We start from the raw sequence: 20,840 nt of genomic DNA on the forward strand, positions 1-20,840 counted from the left end.
TCCTTCAGTATGGGACCAGACAGTGTCCTTCCTGTGCTTTCCGATGTGCAGCATCATGTTGAGCAAGTTTCCAAGAACTCTCAATGAGTTCAATGGAGCTAACTCCTCCCCAATTTATTTGGGTGTGTGTGTGTGCAAATCGCAGCTTTATTTATAGGGGTGGCCAAGCTGTCCACGGACTACAATTCCCATGAGCTTCTGTCATGTGCTGGCAGGGGCTCATGGGAATTGTAATCCATGGACATCTAGAGAGCCACCATTTGACCACCCCTGATTTAGACCATTCATCCTTTCGGCTCCAGCTGCTAAACATGGCTCACAGCTTCCATTCTGAAAGGAAGACCATTGCCTAGATCCATTTATATCTAGAGCAAGGATCCTCAAGGTGGTGCTTATGGGCATCATAGCCCCTATTGGTAACTTTCCTGGTTCCCACCCATCCCTGAGCACACCAGCCAATCAAATCTTCAAACACAGTCACATTTATGGTTAGGAAGCAAACTGATGCAATATACTGGCTTCATGGATCTGCCATCTATTAGCATGATATGTCAAATCTAGGCCAGCCTTTTTCAGCCTTTTGACCCTGTACTATTTTTCAGGTTTTGAAGAGCTCCAGAACATGATCCTACAGAGAAGTGGGTGCAGAATTAAGATACAGGAGCCAACTATTCAATCCATCGATCATTGACCATTTCCATGGCCTGTACAGCAACCGGGAAGTGGACTCTAGTGATGTCTAGGGATGTCACCGGCCATTCAAACTTCTGGGAAACACCTGGGGGGCTCTCATGTAGCCCCAGGGTTCCCTGGAACCCTCAATGGGAATCCCTGTTCTAGGCAATTCTGGAATCTGGCCGAACAAACAGAGGAACTTGGTCTTTAGAATCCATTTGGCTGCATCTTAGCTTATCAGAAATCCCTTGGACAGTTTCTATTCTCTTCCCGTCAACCCAGGTTACCAGAGGTCATATTGCATAAGTAAAACTAAGAGAAAACGAAGTAAGTGTGCATTGACTTGATTCCCTGGAAGATTAATTATCAGATAAATAATTAATGCAATGCCAGTTCTGGGCTTTGGAGATTCCTCAACTTCAACTTTATTTTTCAAAGTTAATAAGTAGATTTGGAGTTTTGACACTAATCAGTACCTTGAAAAGTTTGGAGCTCATTATGTGTTTAGAGTTTCTTGAGAGGCTGTTATAGCCCTTTCTCTATGGAAACACAGTTTAATCATTGTCTGTATCATATCCAAAATTCCCCATGGCCCGATTTAAGTATTGATGCAAAGAAACTTTGGATTACAATGAACATAGTATGTCAGTGGTCATAATATTTTGATGATGATAATGATGATGATATTAATTATTAATTAATTAATTATGGCAACCCTATGCCCTGACCTTGGTAGCTCAGACTAGTTTGATTGCATCCGATTTTGGAAGCTAATCAGGGTGGACCCTGGTTAGTATTTGGATAGAGGGTCTCCATAGAATAGAGTTGTGACATGGAGTCAGGGAATGGCAAACTCTCTCTTACGAAAACCCTACAGGGTCACCACCAGTCACCAAAAAAAGGGGGGAAAAGGAATCTGAGCAGAGGACAAGCCCAGGAGAAAAATTCTGAGCACTGCTTACCAGATTCTCAATCCCAGGCATCCGTGCATTTGAACGCTGGATTGTTTGTGGTTCTTGCTCCATTGAGAAGCTCTCCTGGGGAAGGGAGAAACGCTACTGGGAATAAGCAGCTATGAGACTAAAGAGATATCAGAAGTCAGCGCTTTGGGGACCAAGACGAAAGATCAGCAAGGTCTTCTCTTGCCAGATATTTCTTTCCTCACCTCATAAAACAAAACACAGAGATCTCACCAGAACAGCGGGGATTTCCCTCGGAAAGCTGAACTCTGCATCAGCATGCTTTACCAGAATAACACCGATCTTCATTTTGGGGTTGAGTGCTAGAGCGGATACTCCTTGTAATATCAATTGGGATCTTTCAGCAAGAGTCTTAAAGCCTATATTAACCGACCTGTTCCTAGAAGATCTCAAACGGAAGATCTTCTGAAGCAAACGTCCCCTGCCAGGTTAGTGACCATGATGGAGAGGAATTTCTCCCCCCCCCCCCCCGATTTTTACCAAGTTAAGCTTTTTCAGTTGCTTCAAGGACAATTTCAGGAGGCAAATTAGATTGACTTGCCATTTTAGCAAGTACGGCGTTTAACCCACTCCCCACCTGATCTCCTTCAAATGGCTTTATTGTTGCTCGTTAGGTGGCTTTTTGTCAATTGTATTTTAGCTTTGGGACATTACAGTAGAGGCCAATCTCATCCGATCTCGGAAACTAAGCAGAGTTTGGTTCTTATGTAGAGGATGGCTGTCTTAGAGACATTGCAGAGGAAGCCCACTTCAGCTTGACTCCAAAGCCCCTTGATGGGGTCATCATAAGTCGGCTGTGTGTCCATGTTTTAGCTTAATAAAATCAGAGTCCAGCAGCACCCTTTAAGACCAACAAAGATTTATTCAAGGCGTGAGCTTTTGAGTGCAAGCACTCTTTGTCAACTCTTCGTGCATTCGAAGGCTCACGCCCTGAATAAATCTTTGTTGGTCTTAAAGGGTGTTACTAGACTCTGATTTTATTGTGCTACTTCAGACCAACACGGCAACCCATTTGAATCCATGTTTTAGCTTGCTTTTGTTTCATTAAACCTCGGGAGTTATGTTGTACCTTTCCTAAGTCATGAAAGACACCTAAAGCATTTCCAAATATTGTGTGTGTGTGTTCTTGTGGTTTTTCTGCCGAGTGACCCTGTGCTTCCTTACTGGTCTCCCATCCAAGCACTAACCAAGGCTAACTTTGATTAGCTTTTGAGCTCTAACAAGATTGAACTAGCCAGGGCCACCTGGCTTTGGGGCACTCCTTCTCTCCCTGCCTGAACTTCCTCTATTGTTGTGAGGATAAAATGGAGCAGAGAACAGTGTGTAATTGTTTAACTAACACTCTGTTGTGCATTCTCCCTCTCTCTCTTTGTCTTTTCTGGCTTTTCCTCACCAATAAATCTGAGTCTTCATGTAAATACCTACCAAGGCATCATCTGTCCTGGATGTACCTAGGTCACATCTCTAAATGACCGAACTACAAACTGCGCTTCTTTGTTAACTTTGGCCCCACCTGACCATCATTTTCTGTTCTTCAGAAGCTTTCCAGATGTCTGAGACTAACAAAAGCATCAGCAGAGTCAATGAATTCATTTTGCTGGGATTCACTGTCGTCTGGCAGCTGGAGATCTTCTTCTTTGCCGTGCTGCTCATGGTCTATCTGCTCACCATTACTGGGAATGTGGTGATCATCACAGTCACATGGGTCGACCATCGACTACACAGCCCCATGTATTTCTTCCTTTGCAACCTCTCCTTCCTGGACGCCATGGTGGCCACCGCCATCGCACCCAAGATGATGAGGGACTTCTTATCCAAGAGGAAGTCCATCTCCGTGTCTGGCTGCATCTCTCAGTGTTACTTCTACTTCTTCTTTGGCACTACTGAATTCATCCTCTTGGCCGTCATGTCCCTGGACCGGTACGTTGCAATCTGCAACCCGCTCCGCTATGCCACCATCATGAACGTACGCTTGACCATCCAGTTGCTGCTCTTGTCTTGGGTTGGTGGGTTCCTTTCCGTCCTTGCTCCTATCATCATCATCTCTACGCTGCCCTTCTGTGGTCCCAACGTCATTGACCATTTCTTCTGTGACATTGAACCGCTTATGAGGCTGTCTTGCACCGACACGTCCCTCCTGGAGATGATAGAGTTCTCTCTCTCAACCGTCGTGCTCTTGAGCTCATTGATGCTGACTGCGGTCTCCTACGTCTACATCATCACCACCATCCTCCGCATCTCTTCCAGCACAGGCCGGAAAAAGACCTTCTCCACGTGCGCCTCCCACATCACCGTGGCCTCCGTCTTTTACGGGAGCGCCATTTTTATGTACATTGTACCCAACAAGGGGTTTTCCTTTGGCCTCAAGAAAGCGGTGACCCTCCAGACCTGCATTGTCACCCACTTGCTCAATCCGTTCATCTACACCCTGAGGAACCAACAAGTCAAAGAGGTGCTGAAGGATGTGGCCTCCCGAATCTCAACCACCAAAAGTATCTGAGGGAGAAAATTCTGGTTCAATTCTAGGTGCTGAGAACATCTCCCTCAGTGGGAAAAATAACACGATGACTTTCATTCATTCAGAAGAAGGGAGCTGTGGTTAGGGATTTATCCACATGGAAGGTTTTGTCTTTTATTTATTTCATTTTATTTAATCTGGTTTATATACCGCCTATCCCAGTAAATTGACTCTGTAACATACGTCATGAAAGTAAATTTTTAAAAATTAATTTAAAACAGTTTTAAAAAACCGTCATAAAAAACAGAATGAAATTGGAGTCCAATGGCATGTTTAAGACCAACAAAATTTTAGACTAGGTTTTATTTTATTTATTTAGCTTTCATGTGCAGGCACATCCCCTCAGACAATGAAATGGAAATAATCACAGGGCAGATATAAGGACAGAGTAAGCCAGCAGGAAATCAGTCAACAGCATCATGTAGACATCCCACATACATGCAGCATAATATCTTGAAACAATAACACAGTCCTTTGGGTTCAATAGCCACTGGACTCAAATTCTGTTTTGCTACTTCAGACCAACACGGCTACACACCTGAATCGGTTTTAAAAAACAGTTTTAAATGCCTCTGCTTCCAAATTGCTGAGGAGTTGTGGATGATCATCCTCTGATCATCAACTTTGGGGCCTTTCCCGTTCTTAGATGGGTCTTTTCTCAAATCTAGTTTGAAACAAAACAGAATCCCAGAGTAGACATGGTCCAGACAGGACATCTAGTCCACCCTCTGCTCAATGCAGGATCACCCTCAAGCATCCAGGAGAAGGATCTGTCCAGCCGCTGCTTGAAGACGGCCAGTGAGGGGGAGCTCCCCACCTCCTTAGGCAGCCCCTTCCACTGCTGAACTAGACTCCTAGAATCCCAGAGTGGGAAGGGGCCATGCAGGCCATCTAGTCCCACCCCCTGCTCAGTGCAGGATCAGCCTCAAGCATCCAGGAGAAGGATCCGTCCAGCCGCTGCTTGAGGACAGCCAGCTCCCCACATCCTTAAGCAGCCCATTCCACTGCTGAACTACTCAGACTGTGAATTCCACCCCGTCCCCATAGCTAACTAGTACCAGTATACACATAGTTTACTACTGGTATTTTGGGTTGTGTGGTCATGGTCTGATAGTTCTAATCTCTGATATTTCACCAGTCACAGAGGCTGGTGAAACGTCATGGACTAAACTACCAAGACTGCGACCAAACAGCCCAGAATACCCACAAAAGCCAGTTTCCTAAACCTTTGGTCTGTTTTATAAAGGAAGGGCTTTGAATCATGTTCAGCATGCTAGCAATGATCCGCTCTTGCGTGCATCAGAATGACTGTTTTTAATAAAACTGCCTGCTTTATTAGAGAAAAGCCTTGAATGAGTCTTTTCTTTCCCAGACTGAACGGAGAGTCGGCTGCTCTTAACTCCTGCCCAGCGGACAGGATGAGGCCTTGCTCCTTATCTGCCCCCACAAGTCCGGTTCCACGCGATAGTTTCTCTAGCCCAGAGCCAGTGTGGTCTTGACTCAATACAAGGGCTTCAGGCATTCGAAGGCAGACCCCAATTAAGGCCTGATCTACTGGAAAGGAGAGAGTTGCTGCAGCTGACGGACAAGGCTAAGCTGGAAACAGGCACTCCTGTGTATGTGTTTCTCAAGCAGAAGGGCCAAATCCAGGGGTATCCTGAAGCTGCAGACCTTAAGTTTCAACAGAGTACTAATCCATCCACGGTCTATTCTGCACACAATAGATAAGGCACTTTGAATGCACTTTCGAAGTTCCACATGGGAAAATCCAGCTACCAAAGCACATTGAAAGTGTATATATATATGTGTGTGTATATACACACACATATTTGTTAATTTATTGGGTGATATGACCCTATATGGCCAAGTCAACCCGCTCCCCCTCCCCAAATGGCCAATGATCGCATGGAGGGGGTGGGAAGGGGAGGTCCCCTGAGTGGGCAAATACACACCTATGCTTCCCAGCCATATTCTGCACAATCGTGCCACTTCTGGGGTTTCTCGAAGTCTCAAGAATGCTTCAGGGTAAAAAAAAAAAATTGAGAACGACTGCTTTAGATGCTTAATAAATATAGTGATCATTAATGAATCTGAGTTAACGTCCCTGGTGTACCATCAACATCTCAAAGATCACCTCATTTGAATTTTGCAGAGGTACATAATTAGGGTCACAATGAATGTACCTGGTTGCTTCTGTATATAAATATGCTCCTGATATAGATATATATATTGATTGATAGATCGATCGATACATACGTTCATGTGTACCTACTCCTGATGCAGAGAGGGAGAGAAATGGTTACTATAAAGGGGGCAGCTTTTCCTACTTTGTGAGCCAAGAAACCAAATCATCTGTGAACTAAAACGCCTTCCCGATTTAGAAAGGTACAGGCTCAGCAAACAGGTGTCAGGTGTGATTGTGCTTGGCAAGAAGGGAGAGTCTGTTTCTTCCCAGTTAATCCTTTAACTGGATACATTTCCTTGTGCCTGATAGATTTTGCCATCAGAGTGACAAGGGGTGCTTTGGCTCTTCCAAGATTATACCTTTGAAATCTCACTGATCTCTTATGGAGTGGCTGGACTTGAATCCAGCTCTTCTATTGCAAACCAACAGTGTCCCTCTGAAATGATGCTTGGGGGTGAGTATAACACTGTAAATGACTGTCGCTCATGGCAAAAGAAGAAGAAGAAGAAGAAGAAGAAGAAGAAGAAGAAGAAGAAGAAGAAGAAGAAGAAGAAGAAGAGTTGGTTTATTATATGCCACTTTTATCTACCTGAAGGAGTCTCAAAGCGGCTTACAGTTGCCTTCCCTTTCCTTTCCCCACAACAGACACCCTGTGGGGTAGGTGAGGCTGAGAGAGCCTTGATATCACTGCTTAGTCAGAACAGCTTTATTAGAACTGTGGTGAGCCCAAGGCTACCCAGCTGGCTGCATGTGTGGGAGGAGCAGGGAATCGAACCCAGCTCGCCAGAATAGAAGTCCGCACTCCTAACCACTACACCAAGCTGGCAAGATAAGCTGAGTGGATGTCATGCCAGTCTGCAAATCAGTGGCATGTTAAAAACTAAGGCCATTTTCAAAGAATCTTTGAATTCCATTTTAGTAACTGGTTGCTAATGGATTTTTTTCTGTCACTTCTTCAGAAGAAGAATTGGTTTTTATACTCTGCTTTTTTTCACTGCCTGAAGGAGTCTCAAAGCAGCTTACAATAACCTTCCTTTCCTCTCTCCGTAACAGACACCCTGTGAGGTAAGTGAGGCTGAGAGAGCTCTGATGGGACTGCTAGGCCAGAACAGCACTATCAGGGCTGTGACCTATTTTAGTAAATGGCTGCTAGTGGAATATATCAAGCTGTTCATACAAACCCACATACATCGGGTTAGCAATGCGTGGTTGAACCCCTTTTGAAGGAAACTGCTTTCTTCTGTATGCTTTAAGCAATTTCTCTGTATTCTACCACCGGTGTTTAAATCTGTCAATCAGTTCTTAATTATATTGGCCATGGTCACTGATTGATTGATTTATATTTGTAGTGGGAGGGTCATAAGATCTTTAGCTAGAATGAATTTGGTTTTAATTTGGTGGGTTTCCAGTAGGGAAGCCAGCACTTTCAGATGTTATTTTGGCCACAAGTGTAAGCCCAGCAGAACAGCTCCATTTTATAAGCTCAGCAGAACAGATCCTGCAGGGCTCTGATCTCATTCATTAGAGTGTTCCACCAGCCCAGGGTCAGGGCAATAAAAGCTCTGGCCCGTGAAGCCAATTTGATCAACTTGGGGCCAGGAACCCTGAGCAGATTTCGGCCGGCAGATCTTCAAGCTCTTTGGGGAATTTACGGAGGGAAATCATGGTGGTTGAATTACTGTTGCCCATAAAATGCACCCATAACAACTAATTTCTCTCCCTTTCAGGGAAGTGTCAAAAATTATGAACAGCTCACCAGTGAATGAATTCATACTTTTGGGCTTTACAGACAATCCCAAGCTTCAAGTCCTTCTCTTCCTTCTACTGACAGGAACATACCTTTTGACTATATCTGGTAATGTGGTGATTATTGTGGTCACTTTGTCCAGCCACCGTCTCGGCACTCCGATGTATTTCTTCCTCCGAAATTTTGCACTACTGGAGATTGGATTCACCACTGCCATCATCCCCAAAGCCCTGGCAAACTTGGCCACGGGACAGAGGACAATCTCCATCACTGGTTGCTTCGCGCAATGCTTCCTGTATTTTACCCTGGGGACCACGGAATTCTTTCTGCTGGCGGTCATGTCACTGGACAGATTTGTGGCCATCTGCCATCCTCTTCGCTACTCCATCATCATGAGTGGCCATATATGTTCGCTGTTGGTCAGTAGTTCTTGGGCGGGGGGCGTGTTGCTGATTTTAGGTCCAGCAATTGCCTTATTCCAGGTGCCCTTTTGTGGCCCAAACACCATGAACCATTTTTTCTGCGACAATGGACCATTGATCAAACTTGCCTGTGTTGACACAATTCTGCTGGAACTCATGGATTTCTTCATTGCTACCCTCTCACTCATTGGGACTTTGGCAGTGACTGTCATCTCCTATGCTGGCATCATTTCTAGCATTCTGCGCATCCCATCGACCCAAGAGAGGTACAAAGCCTTCTCCACGTGCTCTTCCCATATTATCGTTGTCTCCTTGTTTTACGGCAGCTGCATCTTCATGTACGTGAGGCCTTCCCACAGCGAAGGGTTTGATTTCAATAAAGGAGTCTCCATTCTAAACACTGTGGTGACACCTTTGTTGAACCCCTTCATCTACACTCTCAGGAACAAACAAGTACACGAAGCTCTCAGAGAGGCCAAAAGGAAGATTTGTACTAGGAGCTGGGGAAAGTGACGCATGGATGAAATAAAGCAGGAAAGGGTCAGCAGAAAGTGTCCATGAAACCCCTTCAAATCTCTTGGTAGTGTTTATTTATTTGCGACAGTGTTCTGTGTTATATATCTAGTCAAAGGGAAGTATTTCTCCAACATTATGAAGCTGCACTATCCATGTTCTCTCTGGCATATTCAAAGTAGATCCCCTTTTATAGCTCCTGGTCACCAAGACTTTATTGATGGCCACTGATGCTTCGGGGTCAATTCCAGGTTCCTGGAGACAGGTGATTGTGGCACCTATTTTCAAGTAAGGAGATAGAAGTGACCCTGCAAGTTATGGCCCATTTAGTCTCCTTCCTCCTTGGGGCAGATTGTATGCTGACCACTTTCTTCTTAGGTTGGGGACTCGGATGCAAGGGTCTTCCATCGAGAGATTGAACAAACTGGTTATTGGATTGTATCGTATTGCCCTTGTCAGTAAACAAGAATGTGGAAGTGGATGCTGAGTTTTGTTAATCTCTGGCCTACATTTGACTCAGTGTCTTGAGAGCGTTTGTGGAAGAAACTGGCTACAGTCTCCATCCTTCCTCACGCATCTTGGCTTCATCATATGTTCACCGGCTTCCTCCAACTTTTTAGGATTTTATTTATCATACACATGAAACGACAACAGTTTCGTTTGTTGCATACAGCTTGATTAGTTTACTAGATGGGCATTAGTGTTGGGGAATGCCATCACATTGGAACTGATTTATGCTAAACCCAAATGGGTTTCAAAGCAAGAGACGCTCAGAAGTGGTTTCCCTTTGCCTGCAATCTGCATCACAACCATATACTTCCTTGGTGGTCTCCCATCCAATTACTGAATGGAGCTATCCTTGGTTAGCCCTTGAGATCTGATGAGACCTTGGGATAGCCTGGGCTATCCAGATATGAGCAGCCTCCAAACATATTTGAGTTAATTTTACATGCTGATGAGCAAAACCATTCCGTAGCAACTATTCATGCTAGTAGTTGTGAATTTCCTGCATTCTGGAGGGACTAGATGGCCCTGGAGGTCGCTTCCAACTCTATGTTTCTATTATTCTAATAAGATGGGCCTGGAGAGGGTGGGAAGGGGCCTCAGGTGGGAGTGCACATAGCAACCCTTCCCAACCATATTCTGCAAGATGGTGCCACTTCTGGGGTTCCTCAAAGCCTGAAGAATGTTTCAGGGGTTCCTCAATGATTAAAAAAAAATTGAGAGAGGCTGCCCAAGACTATAGCTTTCTTAGCTTGTGCATAAAGCTAGGTATGGATCACATAAGGCTCATTCTGCATACTTGCAACGCTCTTTAGAAGTAGATTTTCTTGTTTCACACAGGAAAATCCAGCCGCAGAAGTGGATTAAAAGTGCATCAAAAAAGATGAATTGTTTCCTGTCAGTGTACAAATGTGTTAGTCTTTAAGGATTTCATGGGTGTCTTTATCCATTCTATGGACTATGAAAGGCAGTTCTGAAGAGCTTGCTTTTGTAGGTACAGCAATAAGAACTTAGGGGAAATATGGCAGGAGATTCTGATATTCTGATATTCTGATCCTGTCAATCCATCAACAAAATCCAAGTGTTCTCCATCTTGGTTCATGCTCTGTCGAGTGGCCTCACTGAACAGGTGAAAGTGGGTCTCCCTCTTTCATTGAGCTTTTGAGGAGGTTTGGAAAGCAGTCATATTTTAAGGGGAAAATGGGTGAATTTTGAAGTCTGCTGTTTTCAATTCAGGTTTCACTGAATATATATTTGAATGATTAGTGTAACATGCCTTGAACCACAAGGAAAGGTGGAAAATAAATGTTTAAACACAAAACTAAACAGCACTTCTACTTCGGAGTTCACATTCCTTGTGCATTGACATGCAGGAGGTCATATTGGGCTGGAATAAGATGTGATACACAAATATTTGGGATAAACAAGGCCACAGCTTTATTACCTCCCCATGGGAGGGTTGGCACAGCCAGGGAGACTAAGACTGACCGAGCAGTCAGTGGGTTGCACCAAAACCCACAGCTTCCTGAGGTGGCCTGGGGATCTTCTTCATTCCCAGCTGGGAGAGGAGATCCTTTTGCCTACTGAAGTCCACATTACAGAAGGCAACCTATGTGGGGGGAGCCACCAGGCATCCAGCTGCTTTGGTTGCCCCAAAAGCCACCTGGCAATGAGCCCCTGGCCTCCCAGGCAGGTAGGCCATGTTTATTTACATGCCACCTCATATGGAAGCCCTGAAAACCAAGGAATCCAATCACCCATCAGGCTCTCTTCCAAAAGGCTTCTTCCCATGTGAAACCCTCAGCAGTGACAAAATATTAACCATGAAACATTCACCTCTGACAGCAACCAATAATCACAAATATTTAATTCTCCAAATATAGGATTAGATGCCATGGATCCATTCCACTATGGGTGCTGTGTTCTTCTAGCATAAAATTACCACTGCTCGTCATATAGAGTCTTTTGTGGATGGAAGAAGATGTCCACCATTAGCAGAAAACATTCATGGGTTCCAACTCAGAAACTTAATAATTCACGGATAGATTCAAATGGGGAGCCGTCTCAGTCGGAAGCAGCACAACAAAACAAAATCAGAGTCCAGTCAGGCACCTTTAAGATCAACAAAGATTTATTCAAAGCATGAGTTTTCAAATGCAAATGCTCTTCCTCAGACTATGGACACATTTAGTTATTCACGTTTAGTGCAACTGGGCAACTTTGAAAAATATTTTTTGCACTTCATCACAAGTCATTCATGTTCAAAACAATTTGGAATCAAATTGGATTTAATTTCAAATTTATTCTTTCCCAAATGCGCTAGTATTTGCAAATCTGTAACATGACTTTAAAAAAGAAATTATGTTACAAAGAGTGAGAAAATCTTAATTCCTTAGGACAACCAATATGTTGACAGGGATTCAAAAAGTCTGCTAAGTCATACATAAATTGATCCTATATTGAAACTTCCTCCTGAGAGTGGTGAATTTCCCTGACATTGTCATGTTGACTTAGTTTTCACATTGGTGACCCCTGGCATTTTGTCTTCTTCTAAATGTTGCAATTAAGGCCTCCTTCACTTGTTTGTTCCTCAGGCAATACAGGAATGGGATTAGAAGTGGTGACATTATAACGTTAAAGGTAGCCACTGACTTCTTGAAGTCTTCCTTAGTGGTGCTTTTTGGCCTCACATACATGAACATGCAACTGCCATATGCAAACAAAACTACAGTGAAGTGTGAGAAACATGTGGAGAAAGCATTCTGCTTCCCTGCAGTTGACGGGATGCGCAGGATTCTAGAAATAATATAGACGTAGGACACAACATTGACCATCAAGGTCCCGATGAGACAAAATACAGCCGAAAGGAAAGATATGAGTTGCAAGAGACTCGTGTCTGCACAAACGAGCTTGAGTAGAGGTCCGCTGTCGCAGGAAAAATGATTGATGATGTTTGGGCCACAAAACGGCATCTGAAATAATGCCGCACCTTGACCCAAAATTAGCAAAAATCCTGCAAGCCAACAGCAAATCACTAGAACTGAACAGATTTCATCATTCATTACCATTGAGTAGCGAAGAGGGTAGCAGACAGCTACATACCTGTCCACAGACATTACTGCCAGCAGAAAGAATTCTGTAGTTCCCAGGCTGAGGAGTACATAGGTTTGTATGAAGCAGCCTCTTAAAGAGATAATTTTAGAGCCCATAGCCATGTTGGCCAATGCTTTGGGAATGATGCTAGTGGTAAGACCAATGTCCATATATGCAAGGTGTCGTAGGAAGAAATACATTGGGGTATAAAGATGATGATCCACCAGAGTGATTACAATGATGAGTAAGTTCCCCATGACGGTCAACAGAAATGAGCTGAACAATAGGACAAAAAACAAAATTTGAAGGTTGCGGTCGTCAGTCAAACCGAGCAGTACGAATTCTTTCACTCCGGTTCCATTTGTCATAGTCAGCATCTTCCTAAAAATAATGCAGAGCAATCAACATTTTTGCAAGGACATTTTGTAAGACCTGTGGATTGTGCTGTTTTCACACTCTGCTTTTTGCAACTGAATGAACGTGATTCCAGGTGACACAATTAAGATATATCCAGGGAGGGAACTTGAATAGAGCTCCTGTCCTCTTCTCAGACAGCCCCCCCCCAAACACAGCCACTGATAGACCTATACTCCATGAATGTTTCTAATCCCATTTTAAAGCTGTCTGTGCTTGAGGCTCTCACTACATCATCTTGAAGAATATTTACCCCATTTTTCTGGCCTATTGCCTCAGTTTTGTTGATGCACTGGTTTAATTTTTATTTCTCATGTGTATATACTGATTTTCTAGATGCTAGCTTGCAGAAAATTTGGTTTGGGGCTCAAAAGTTATTTATCTTTCAAATGTTACGACACTCCAGATGTATTTCTCCACCCTTTTGTAGCAGTAGTAAACACTAAGGCAAACTCTGAGAAATGGCATATTTACATATCTAAGAACTGCCTGTAAATGTGGAGGTTCCCTTTAGTCCCCATGCCTAGTAGGTACTGATAGACCTGGACTCCATGAATCTGTCCAAACGCTTCTTAAAACTGTCTATGCCTGAGTTTCTGCCTACATCCTTTGGCAACAAATCCCACATTTTAATCTTTCTTTCTATTTCCTTTGCCTATGCTGAATCTACTCTCTGTCACCTTCTTTAGATGACCAAAAGTTCAAGATTTTGGTTACATTTTATATTAAATGCATCTTAATTCTCTAGCCACATATGAGAATTCAGCAAAACACTTACCATGAAAACACATCATTGGATGTAGGACTTTCAGGTTCCCCCACACCCGTTTTTCTGCCCTATTGCCTTAGTTTTGTTCAGGCTTCATTCTTCTCATTTCTTCCTCTAGTGTATGTCCTGAGCCTCTGAACACCAGCTTTCAGGCTCTTCCGTTGATGGGCTCAAGAGTTATTCAAAATGTTATGTTAGCAAATAATCCACCTTCACATATTCCAGATGCACTTCTTCACCTTTTTGGACCAGCAGTAAACCTCTGAGAAGTGACACATCCATAAATGTAAGAATATATCTTTTGCTAAGCTCCCTGTTTGTTGTGGGGCTTATGGGATATGGCACTTCCCCAGAGAGCATAAAAGTCATGATGTCCCTGCTAGAGTAATTCCATGCTTCTGGAGTTTCATCTCTAACAAATAGGTTTTCCTTAGAGGCTCTCTGTGGCCACTTTTCTGGCATCCTAAGGAGAACGCAAACTATTTGGCTGCTTTTCAGTTCCCCCCTGTGAATTTTGATGAGATCTTTTCTGATTCTCTGAATTTCTTTCCCAGAGTGGGGGACACTTCTGCGAATCCATCAAACTCTAAATGCCAACTTTTTGTAGTAAAGTTCACACCCCCACAGTACAGGCTTCCTCAGCCAATGATTTCATAAAACCCTTGTGTTTCTTGATGGCCCTGGAAGTGTTTCCCAAAGGGCTGGGACTTCATTATTATTTGATATATATTTTAAATTTGTTAAACATTTAGGGGGTGATATGACTTTATATGATCATGTAGACCCCCTTCCCCAATGGCCTATAAGGGGCCTGGAGGGAGTGGGAAGGGGAGGGGGCCCAGGTGGGCAAGTCCACAGCTCTGCTTCCCAAACATATGCTGCAGAATTGCACCACTTCTGTTGTTTCTTAAAGTCTGAAGAATATTTCAGGGGTTTCTCAACAGTAAAAAATTTGAGAAAGGCTGTCTTGAAATTTTGGATACACTTTTTCTATAGTGGATGAATAATCAAGAACTGTTGTTGTTACAGTGTTCCCCCCCCCCCTATTTCTGCGCAGCTTACGGTCACCCTGATATTATTGAAGAAGAAGAAGAATTGGTTCTTATATGCTGCTTTTCTACCTACTGGACTCAAATGTAACTGTTCAACAGGCTGGTTCTTACAATGAAAGGGAAGTACTGTTTGTCTGCTCAACTGAGCCCTTTAGAGAAAGGGAGGGATAAACATGCAGGAAATCAATAGTACAATTCTCTGTCCAGTTAATCTAGCCTAAGACCATTGAGAATGAGGTGGCTGGATGGAGTCACTGAAGCAGTAGGTGGAAACTTAAATGGACTCCGGGGAATGGGAGAGGACAGGAAGGCCTGGAGGATCATTGTCCAGGGGGTCGCGATGGGTCGGACACGACTTCGCACCTAACAACAAGACCATTGATCTGAACAGGACTTCACTTTTATATGGAAAGACTCTGTCATGTCATATTTACTCTATACTATAGGTATACACTATAGATTCATGTAAGGAAGAAGAGATATATCGTTCATCTTGACATAAACAGTAAAATGTTAAAATAATAATTATAAAAATATAGAAAATTCTGATCCTTGATGTCAGAAATACAGTCAATCAAGCACAAGGACAGCCAACTATACATTCATCATAAGATACCAAGGTGAGAATGGTAAACAGGTAGCAAACACACACTTTAATATCAACAATGACATTTCAAGCACATTCTCTTAACTCTGGGTTGAGTTGATATTCTCCAAGTAATTCCAAGTAATAGAGACTGAATTGGTATCTCATTTACTATCCTTTTAGATAAAGGATGTTTTTGTGTCTCTGGGGAAGCTGAGCTAATGTCTCTTGTGTGCTTTAATGAGGAGAGAACATATAGGGGGGTACAAAAGCTACAAACTTACAGAGAAGAATCTTTGCATTCATTCACTTTGGGAAGGAGAAGAGCATTGTCTTCCATCACAGAGGATTCAAATTGTTAATGTAAGAAGGTTCTTCATCTCCATGTCTCATGGTCAAGTTTGCTAACAGAGGATAGCTCTGGCTCAGTTCTTATGGCCACTATAAATGTGTTAGTCTTTAAGGATTTCATGGGTATCTTTATCCATTCTATGGACTATGAAAGGCAGTTCTGAAGAGCTTGCTATCTAGGTGGAGCAATAAGAACTTAGGGAAAATATGGCAGGAGACCCAAGCAGCAATGTCTTCTCATCTGTAGGTGAATATTTTGTTAAAATTTCATTTTCGAATGGGGAACCAAGAGGACTCTGTGTGATCTGTCATGCCGTACAGAAGAGATTGCAGAAGACAAAGCCATAGTTGGGACGTCCTTTATGAACAGAGTGAGTCTCTGCAGAATGTTTTGAGAGGGTTTGGATCCGGACTTCATTTTCCACCAGTTTAAGGAGGAAACTTCTTAGCCTGTGAGGAGCTGGTTGGCCACCATGTGAAACAGGATGCTGGATTAGATGGACCAAACCAATAGCCTGATCCAAACTGGGCTGTTCTGATATTCTTACGGTAGTGCTTGATTGACCTTTATCAAATACAGCAAGTATTTACTAGCTGTAGTAGCCATGGCCAAATTGAAGTAATTGCAATAAAATTAAAAAGTCGTATTAATACTATACCATAAGTAACAATTTACCATCTTCCGCTTTAAGACAGGTGACAAAATGATGAACAGCACCATGCTGAAGGAATTCATACTCATGGGCTTTACAGATAATCGTAAGCTTCAGATTTTGCTATTTCTTCTACTGATGGGAACATACCTTTTGACTCTATCAGGGAACGTGGTGATCATTGTGATTACGCTGTTTAGTCCCCGTCTCAAGACTCCAATGTATTTCTTCCTCCAAAATTTCGCACTATTAGAAATTGGATTCACCATGTCCATCCTTCCCAAAGCAATGGCCAATTTGGTGACGGGACAGAGGACTATCTCCTTTGCTGGCTGTTTCATTCAGTTCTTTCTGTATTTTGTCCTGGGAACCACAGAGTTTTTTCTACTGGCAGTAATGTCTTTTGATAGATATATGGCGATATGCCACCCTCTTCGTTACGCCTCCATCATGAATAACAAGATATGCTCACTGCTGGTCGGTTGCTCTTGGGGTGGGGGCTTCTTGCTTATTCTGGGTCCAGCGATTGCTTTAATTCAGATGCCATTTTGTGGCCCAAACATTATAAACCATTTTTTCTGTGACAATGGACCATTACTCAAACTTGCATGCCTAGACACAAGTCTGCTGGAACTTGCGGATTTCTTCATTGCCACCCTCACCCTCATTGGGACTTTGACAATAACCGTTGTCTCCTATGCCAATATTATTTCCAACGTCATGCGCATCCCATCAACCCAAGAGAGGCAGAAAGCCTTCTCCACTTGTTCCTCTCATATTGTATTTGTCTCCCTTTTTTATGGTAGCTGCATCTTCATGTATTTGCGACCATCACAAAGTGTAGGGTTGGATTTCAACAAAGGAGTCTCCATTCTAAACACTGTGGTCACTCCACTGTTGAATCCCTTCATCTACACTCTCAGAAACAAGCAAGTTCAAGAAGTGTTCAGAGAGTCCAGAAATAAGATATGGAAGAAATTAGATAGGTGATAAATAGGAGAGCCAACTTGGTATAGTGGTTAGCAGTGCGGTTTTCTAATCTGGCGAACTGGGTTTGATTTCCTGCTCCTTCACATGCAACCAGCTGGGTGACCTTGGCCTCGCCAGTGATAAAGCTGTTCTGACTCAGCAGAAACATCAGGGCTCTCTCAGCCTCACCTCCCTCACAGGGGGTCTGTTGTGGGGAAAGGGAAGGGAAGGCAATTGAATCTGCTTTGATACTCCATCGGGTAGAGAAAAGCAGCATATAAAAAACAACTCTTCTTCTTCTAGATGAGTAAGAGAGAGAGAGCTGAGCTGAAAGAGAGTTACCTGCATTTTTATCCCTCCCTTTCTCTAAAGGGCTCAGTTGAGCATACAATCAGTACTTCCCTCTCATTGTAGTCTCAGAAACAGCCTGTGAAGTTGAACAGTTACAATTGAGTCCAGTAGATAGAAAAGCAGCATATAAGAACCAATTCTTCTTCAGTAATATCAGGGCTATCTCAGCCTCACCCACCTCACAAGATGTCTGTTGTCGGGAGAGGAAAGGAAGGGTGACCATAGCTGCTTTGAGACTCCTTTTGGAAGAGAAAAGCAGCCTATAAGAGCCAACACTTCTCCTTCTCCTTCTCCTTCTCCTTCTCCTTCTCCTTCTCCTTCTCCTTCTCCTTCTCCTTCTCCTTCTCCTTCTCCTTCTCCTTCTCCTTCTCCTTCTCCTTCTCCTTCTCCTTCTCCTTCTCCTTCTCCTTCTCCTTCTCCTTCTCCTTCTCCTTCTCCTTCTCCTGCTTCTCATGCTCCTCCTGCTCCTCCTCCTCCTGCTCCTCCTCCTCCTCCTCCTCCTTTCAATACAGCTTGGTGGCCTGGGGTAGGCCAATATCTCCACTGGAACCCCATGTGAGAACACATTCCTGGAGATAACCACGGCAAGGGGCCTGGGGTTGGCAAGGGACCGGATCAGGCACCCTGGGGACCATGAGTTAGAAGAGTGGTCGGCTGATCATGGGTGGCAGGCTTCCTTCCCCATGCTGGACCAACACTGTTATTGGTAGGAATATTGTTCTTGTTAATAAAAGCTGCGTCCTGTGAGAGACCATGTGCCTTCCTGTCCCACAATGCCCGCTTGCAAGTCAATGTACAGAATTTGGCATATAAAAATTGACAGTTGATTTTCATTCTATTTTTATTTGGCTTTTTCACTTGATAACAGTTGGAAACCTGAAGAACATTGTTGTTCATGACCTTGGGGATTCTATTTGGAATTAAAACGTCTAGCGAAATAAAATAAATACCTTGAAGAGGAGGATATGGTGATGTTTCAGAAAGTATGCCAACTTCCTGATGAACTTATACTATCAGTTTCCACATCTCTAGGGATTGTTTTGGACTTAGTTAAACAATTAATCTCAGTGGAAATTATCTCAAGAGTCAAAATGGGAATACAAAGATCTGTATTCTAATAGGCCCTTGAAAGAACTGAGTGAAAATATTTATCATACCCTAATGAATAGTGTGAACATTTTGTTTCCCTTTTCTGTTTCGTCTTCTTTCTTTCTGTGTAACTGGGTATGGAGTCCAACATGGACTGAATTTACCAATCCCGTGAATCAAAGTGACCGTCGTCTGTCCCATTTTCCAATGGTTTTCTTCTCGGTAGCTTTTATCTCCTTACAAAATTATTTCATAAGAACTGGAAGCTTCATGGACATCCCTTCAGGGTATTTTCGGCTGCAGTTGACCCACAAGTGAACAGCTGCTATGGACAACAAGACTGCCTTTGTATCTGAGTTTATCCTTGTGGGCTTTACCGACATCCGATGGCAGCAGATCCTCCTCTTCCTTTTCCTTCTTATCACGTACCTCCTAACCCTGGTGGGGAACATCCTCATAATCTCCGTCACCCTCATCAACTATCGCCTCCAGACGCCCATGTACTTTTTCCTCAGAAACTTCTCTCTTGTAGAAATTGGCTTCACCTCTTCATCTGTCCCAAAGGTTTTGTTCAACCTGGCTTCTGGCACCAACACCATTTCCGTGGCTGGCTGCTTCGCACAATCCTTTTTCTATTTCATTGTGGGCACCACAGAATTCTTCCTCTTGGCCACGATGTCCTTTGACCGGTACGTTGCCATCTGTAACCCCCTTCATTACATGGTGATCATGAACAGCCGATTCTGCACCCAATTGGTGCTGGGTTCTTGGATCCTCAGTTTCCTGTATGTTATAGTGCCTCTTGTGTTGTTGTTTCGTTTGCCCTTCTGTGGTCCGAATGTCATCGATCACTTCTTCTGTGACAGCATACCCCTAGTAAAACTGGCGTGCACCAACACCCAGGTGCTAGAACTGCTGGATTTCTTCTTAGCCACATTTAGTGTCCTGGGAACTTTAACTGTGATTATTGTGTCTTACGTTAAAATCATTTCAACCATCATGCACATCCCTTCCACAGTAGGGAGGCAAAAGGCCTTCTCCACTTGTGCTTCCCATGTCATTGTAGTCTTCATCACTTACGGGAGCTGCATTTTCATGTACGTCAAGCCAGCAAAGAGTAGGGGTCCAGACCTCAGTAAGACGGTGGGTGTTCTCAACAATGTTGTGTCTCCTCTGCTCAACCCATTCATCTACAGCCTGAGGAACAAACAGGTCAAAGAGGCCTTGAAAGATGCAATTGAGCAGAGAACAATGTTTTCTAGGATCTTCAAGTAATGATGGTTTATGACATGCCTACAGCCAGATCTTTGCCTTGCTGATACCCTTTGCAGTGTTCTGCTGGGGAGCTGCCAATGGTTCGCCAAAAAGTTCTTCTCAAAGCAACATACTTGCTGATGGATCTTCTGGTGATAGAGCTGATGGATCTTCATCCACTTTAAACAAAGGAGTAAACTTCTGTTCAAAACATCAACATTAACTAAGAAAAATTAACATTCTACAGTGAAGGGACTTCAGATGGGGAATCTGGTACGGACGCTCCTCCCATCAAAACGTTCAAAAATTAAATCTTTAGCCATTATGTGTTATGTGCTATCAAACTGCTTGTGACTTATGACAACCCTATGAACTAAAGTCCTCCATAATATCCTATCGTTAACAGACCTTCTCAGGTTCTGGAAACTGAGGACCGTGTCTCCTTTTATTGAAGCTTATCCATCTCACATTGCATCTTCCTCGTTTCCTATTCATTTCAACTTTTCCTAGCATTTGTATCTTTTCCAATGTCTCTTGTCTTCTCATGATGTGACCAAAGTATGAGAGCTTCAGTCTAGTTGGCTTGGGTGTTGGGAGAACATGGCTGCAGATTTCCTTTCCAGGAAGGACATATTTTCAAAAGAGAGACTCATTCCTGTGTGTGGTGTTTTGCTGGTACACTTGCAAGTACATTCTCTAATGTGAAGTATGTTAT

The 20,840-nt window shown here is 43.4% G+C and overlaps 5 protein-coding genes across 5 annotated transcripts; 4 read left to right on the top strand and 1 right to left on the bottom strand.

The window, feature by feature from the left end:
- Nucleotides 1-3,204: 3,204 nt before the first annotated feature.
- Nucleotides 3,205-4,221, top strand: LOC143826395 (olfactory receptor 6M1-like). Its single transcript, XM_077315181.1, has one exon. The coding sequence runs from the start codon at nt 3,205-3,207 to the stop codon at nt 4,153-4,155; it is 951 nt and encodes a 316-aa protein (XP_077171296.1). The 3' UTR covers nt 4,156-4,221.
- Nucleotides 4,222-8,089: 3,868 nt separating this feature from the next.
- On the top strand, nt 8,090-9,040 carry LOC143826407 (olfactory receptor 6E1-like). The gene has a single exon (XM_077315193.1). It carries the CDS (start codon nt 8,102-8,104, stop codon nt 9,038-9,040), a length of 939 nt encoding a protein of 312 aa, XP_077171308.1. The 5' UTR covers nt 8,090-8,101.
- A 2,706-nt stretch (nt 9,041-11,746) lies between these two features.
- LOC143826393 (olfactory receptor 6E1-like) lies at nt 11,747-14,014 on the bottom strand. The gene is made up of 2 exons (XM_077315179.1): nt 13,830-14,014; nt 11,747-13,018 (listed from the first exon to the last, which is right to left on the bottom strand). Exon 2 carries the CDS (start codon nt 13,012-13,014, stop codon nt 12,055-12,057), a length of 960 nt encoding a protein of 319 aa, XP_077171294.1. The 5' UTR covers nt 13,015-13,018; nt 13,830-14,014; the 3' UTR covers nt 11,747-12,054.
- A 2,499-nt stretch (nt 14,015-16,513) lies between these two features.
- Nucleotides 16,514-17,452, top strand: LOC143826544 (olfactory receptor 6E1-like). The gene has a single exon (XM_077315376.1). The coding sequence runs from the start codon at nt 16,514-16,516 to the stop codon at nt 17,450-17,452; it is 939 nt and encodes a 312-aa protein (XP_077171491.1).
- Nucleotides 17,453-19,198: 1,746 nt separating this feature from the next.
- LOC143826399 (olfactory receptor 6E1-like) lies at nt 19,199-20,146 on the top strand. The gene has a single exon (XM_077315185.1). The coding sequence runs from the start codon at nt 19,199-19,201 to the stop codon at nt 20,144-20,146; it is 948 nt and encodes a 315-aa protein (XP_077171300.1).
- Nucleotides 20,147-20,840: the final 694 nt, after the last annotated feature.

This window comes from Paroedura picta, chromosome 16 (assembly GCF_049243985.1).
Source record: "Paroedura picta isolate Pp20150507F chromosome 16, Ppicta_v3.0, whole genome shotgun sequence".
In the NCBI taxonomy this organism is placed as follows: Eukaryota; Metazoa; Chordata; class Lepidosauria; order Squamata; family Gekkonidae; genus Paroedura; species Paroedura picta.

Bases quoted from the DNA above. Each gene is read 5' to 3' on its own strand.
- LOC143826395 (XM_077315181.1), top strand. From the start codon at position 3,205: ATGTCTGAGACTAACAAAAGCATCAGCAGAGTCAATGAATTCATTTTG.
- LOC143826407 (XM_077315193.1), top strand. From the start codon at position 8,102: ATGAACAGCTCACCAGTGAATGAATTCATACTTTTGGGCTTTACAGAC.
- LOC143826393 (XM_077315179.1), bottom strand. From the start codon at position 13,014: ATGCTGACTATGACAAATGGAACCGGAGTGAAAGAATTCGTACTGCTC.
- LOC143826399 (XM_077315185.1), top strand. From the start codon at position 19,199: ATGGACAACAAGACTGCCTTTGTATCTGAGTTTATCCTTGTGGGCTTT.
- LOC143826544 (XM_077315376.1), top strand. From the start codon at position 16,514: ATGATGAACAGCACCATGCTGAAGGAATTCATACTCATGGGCTTTACA.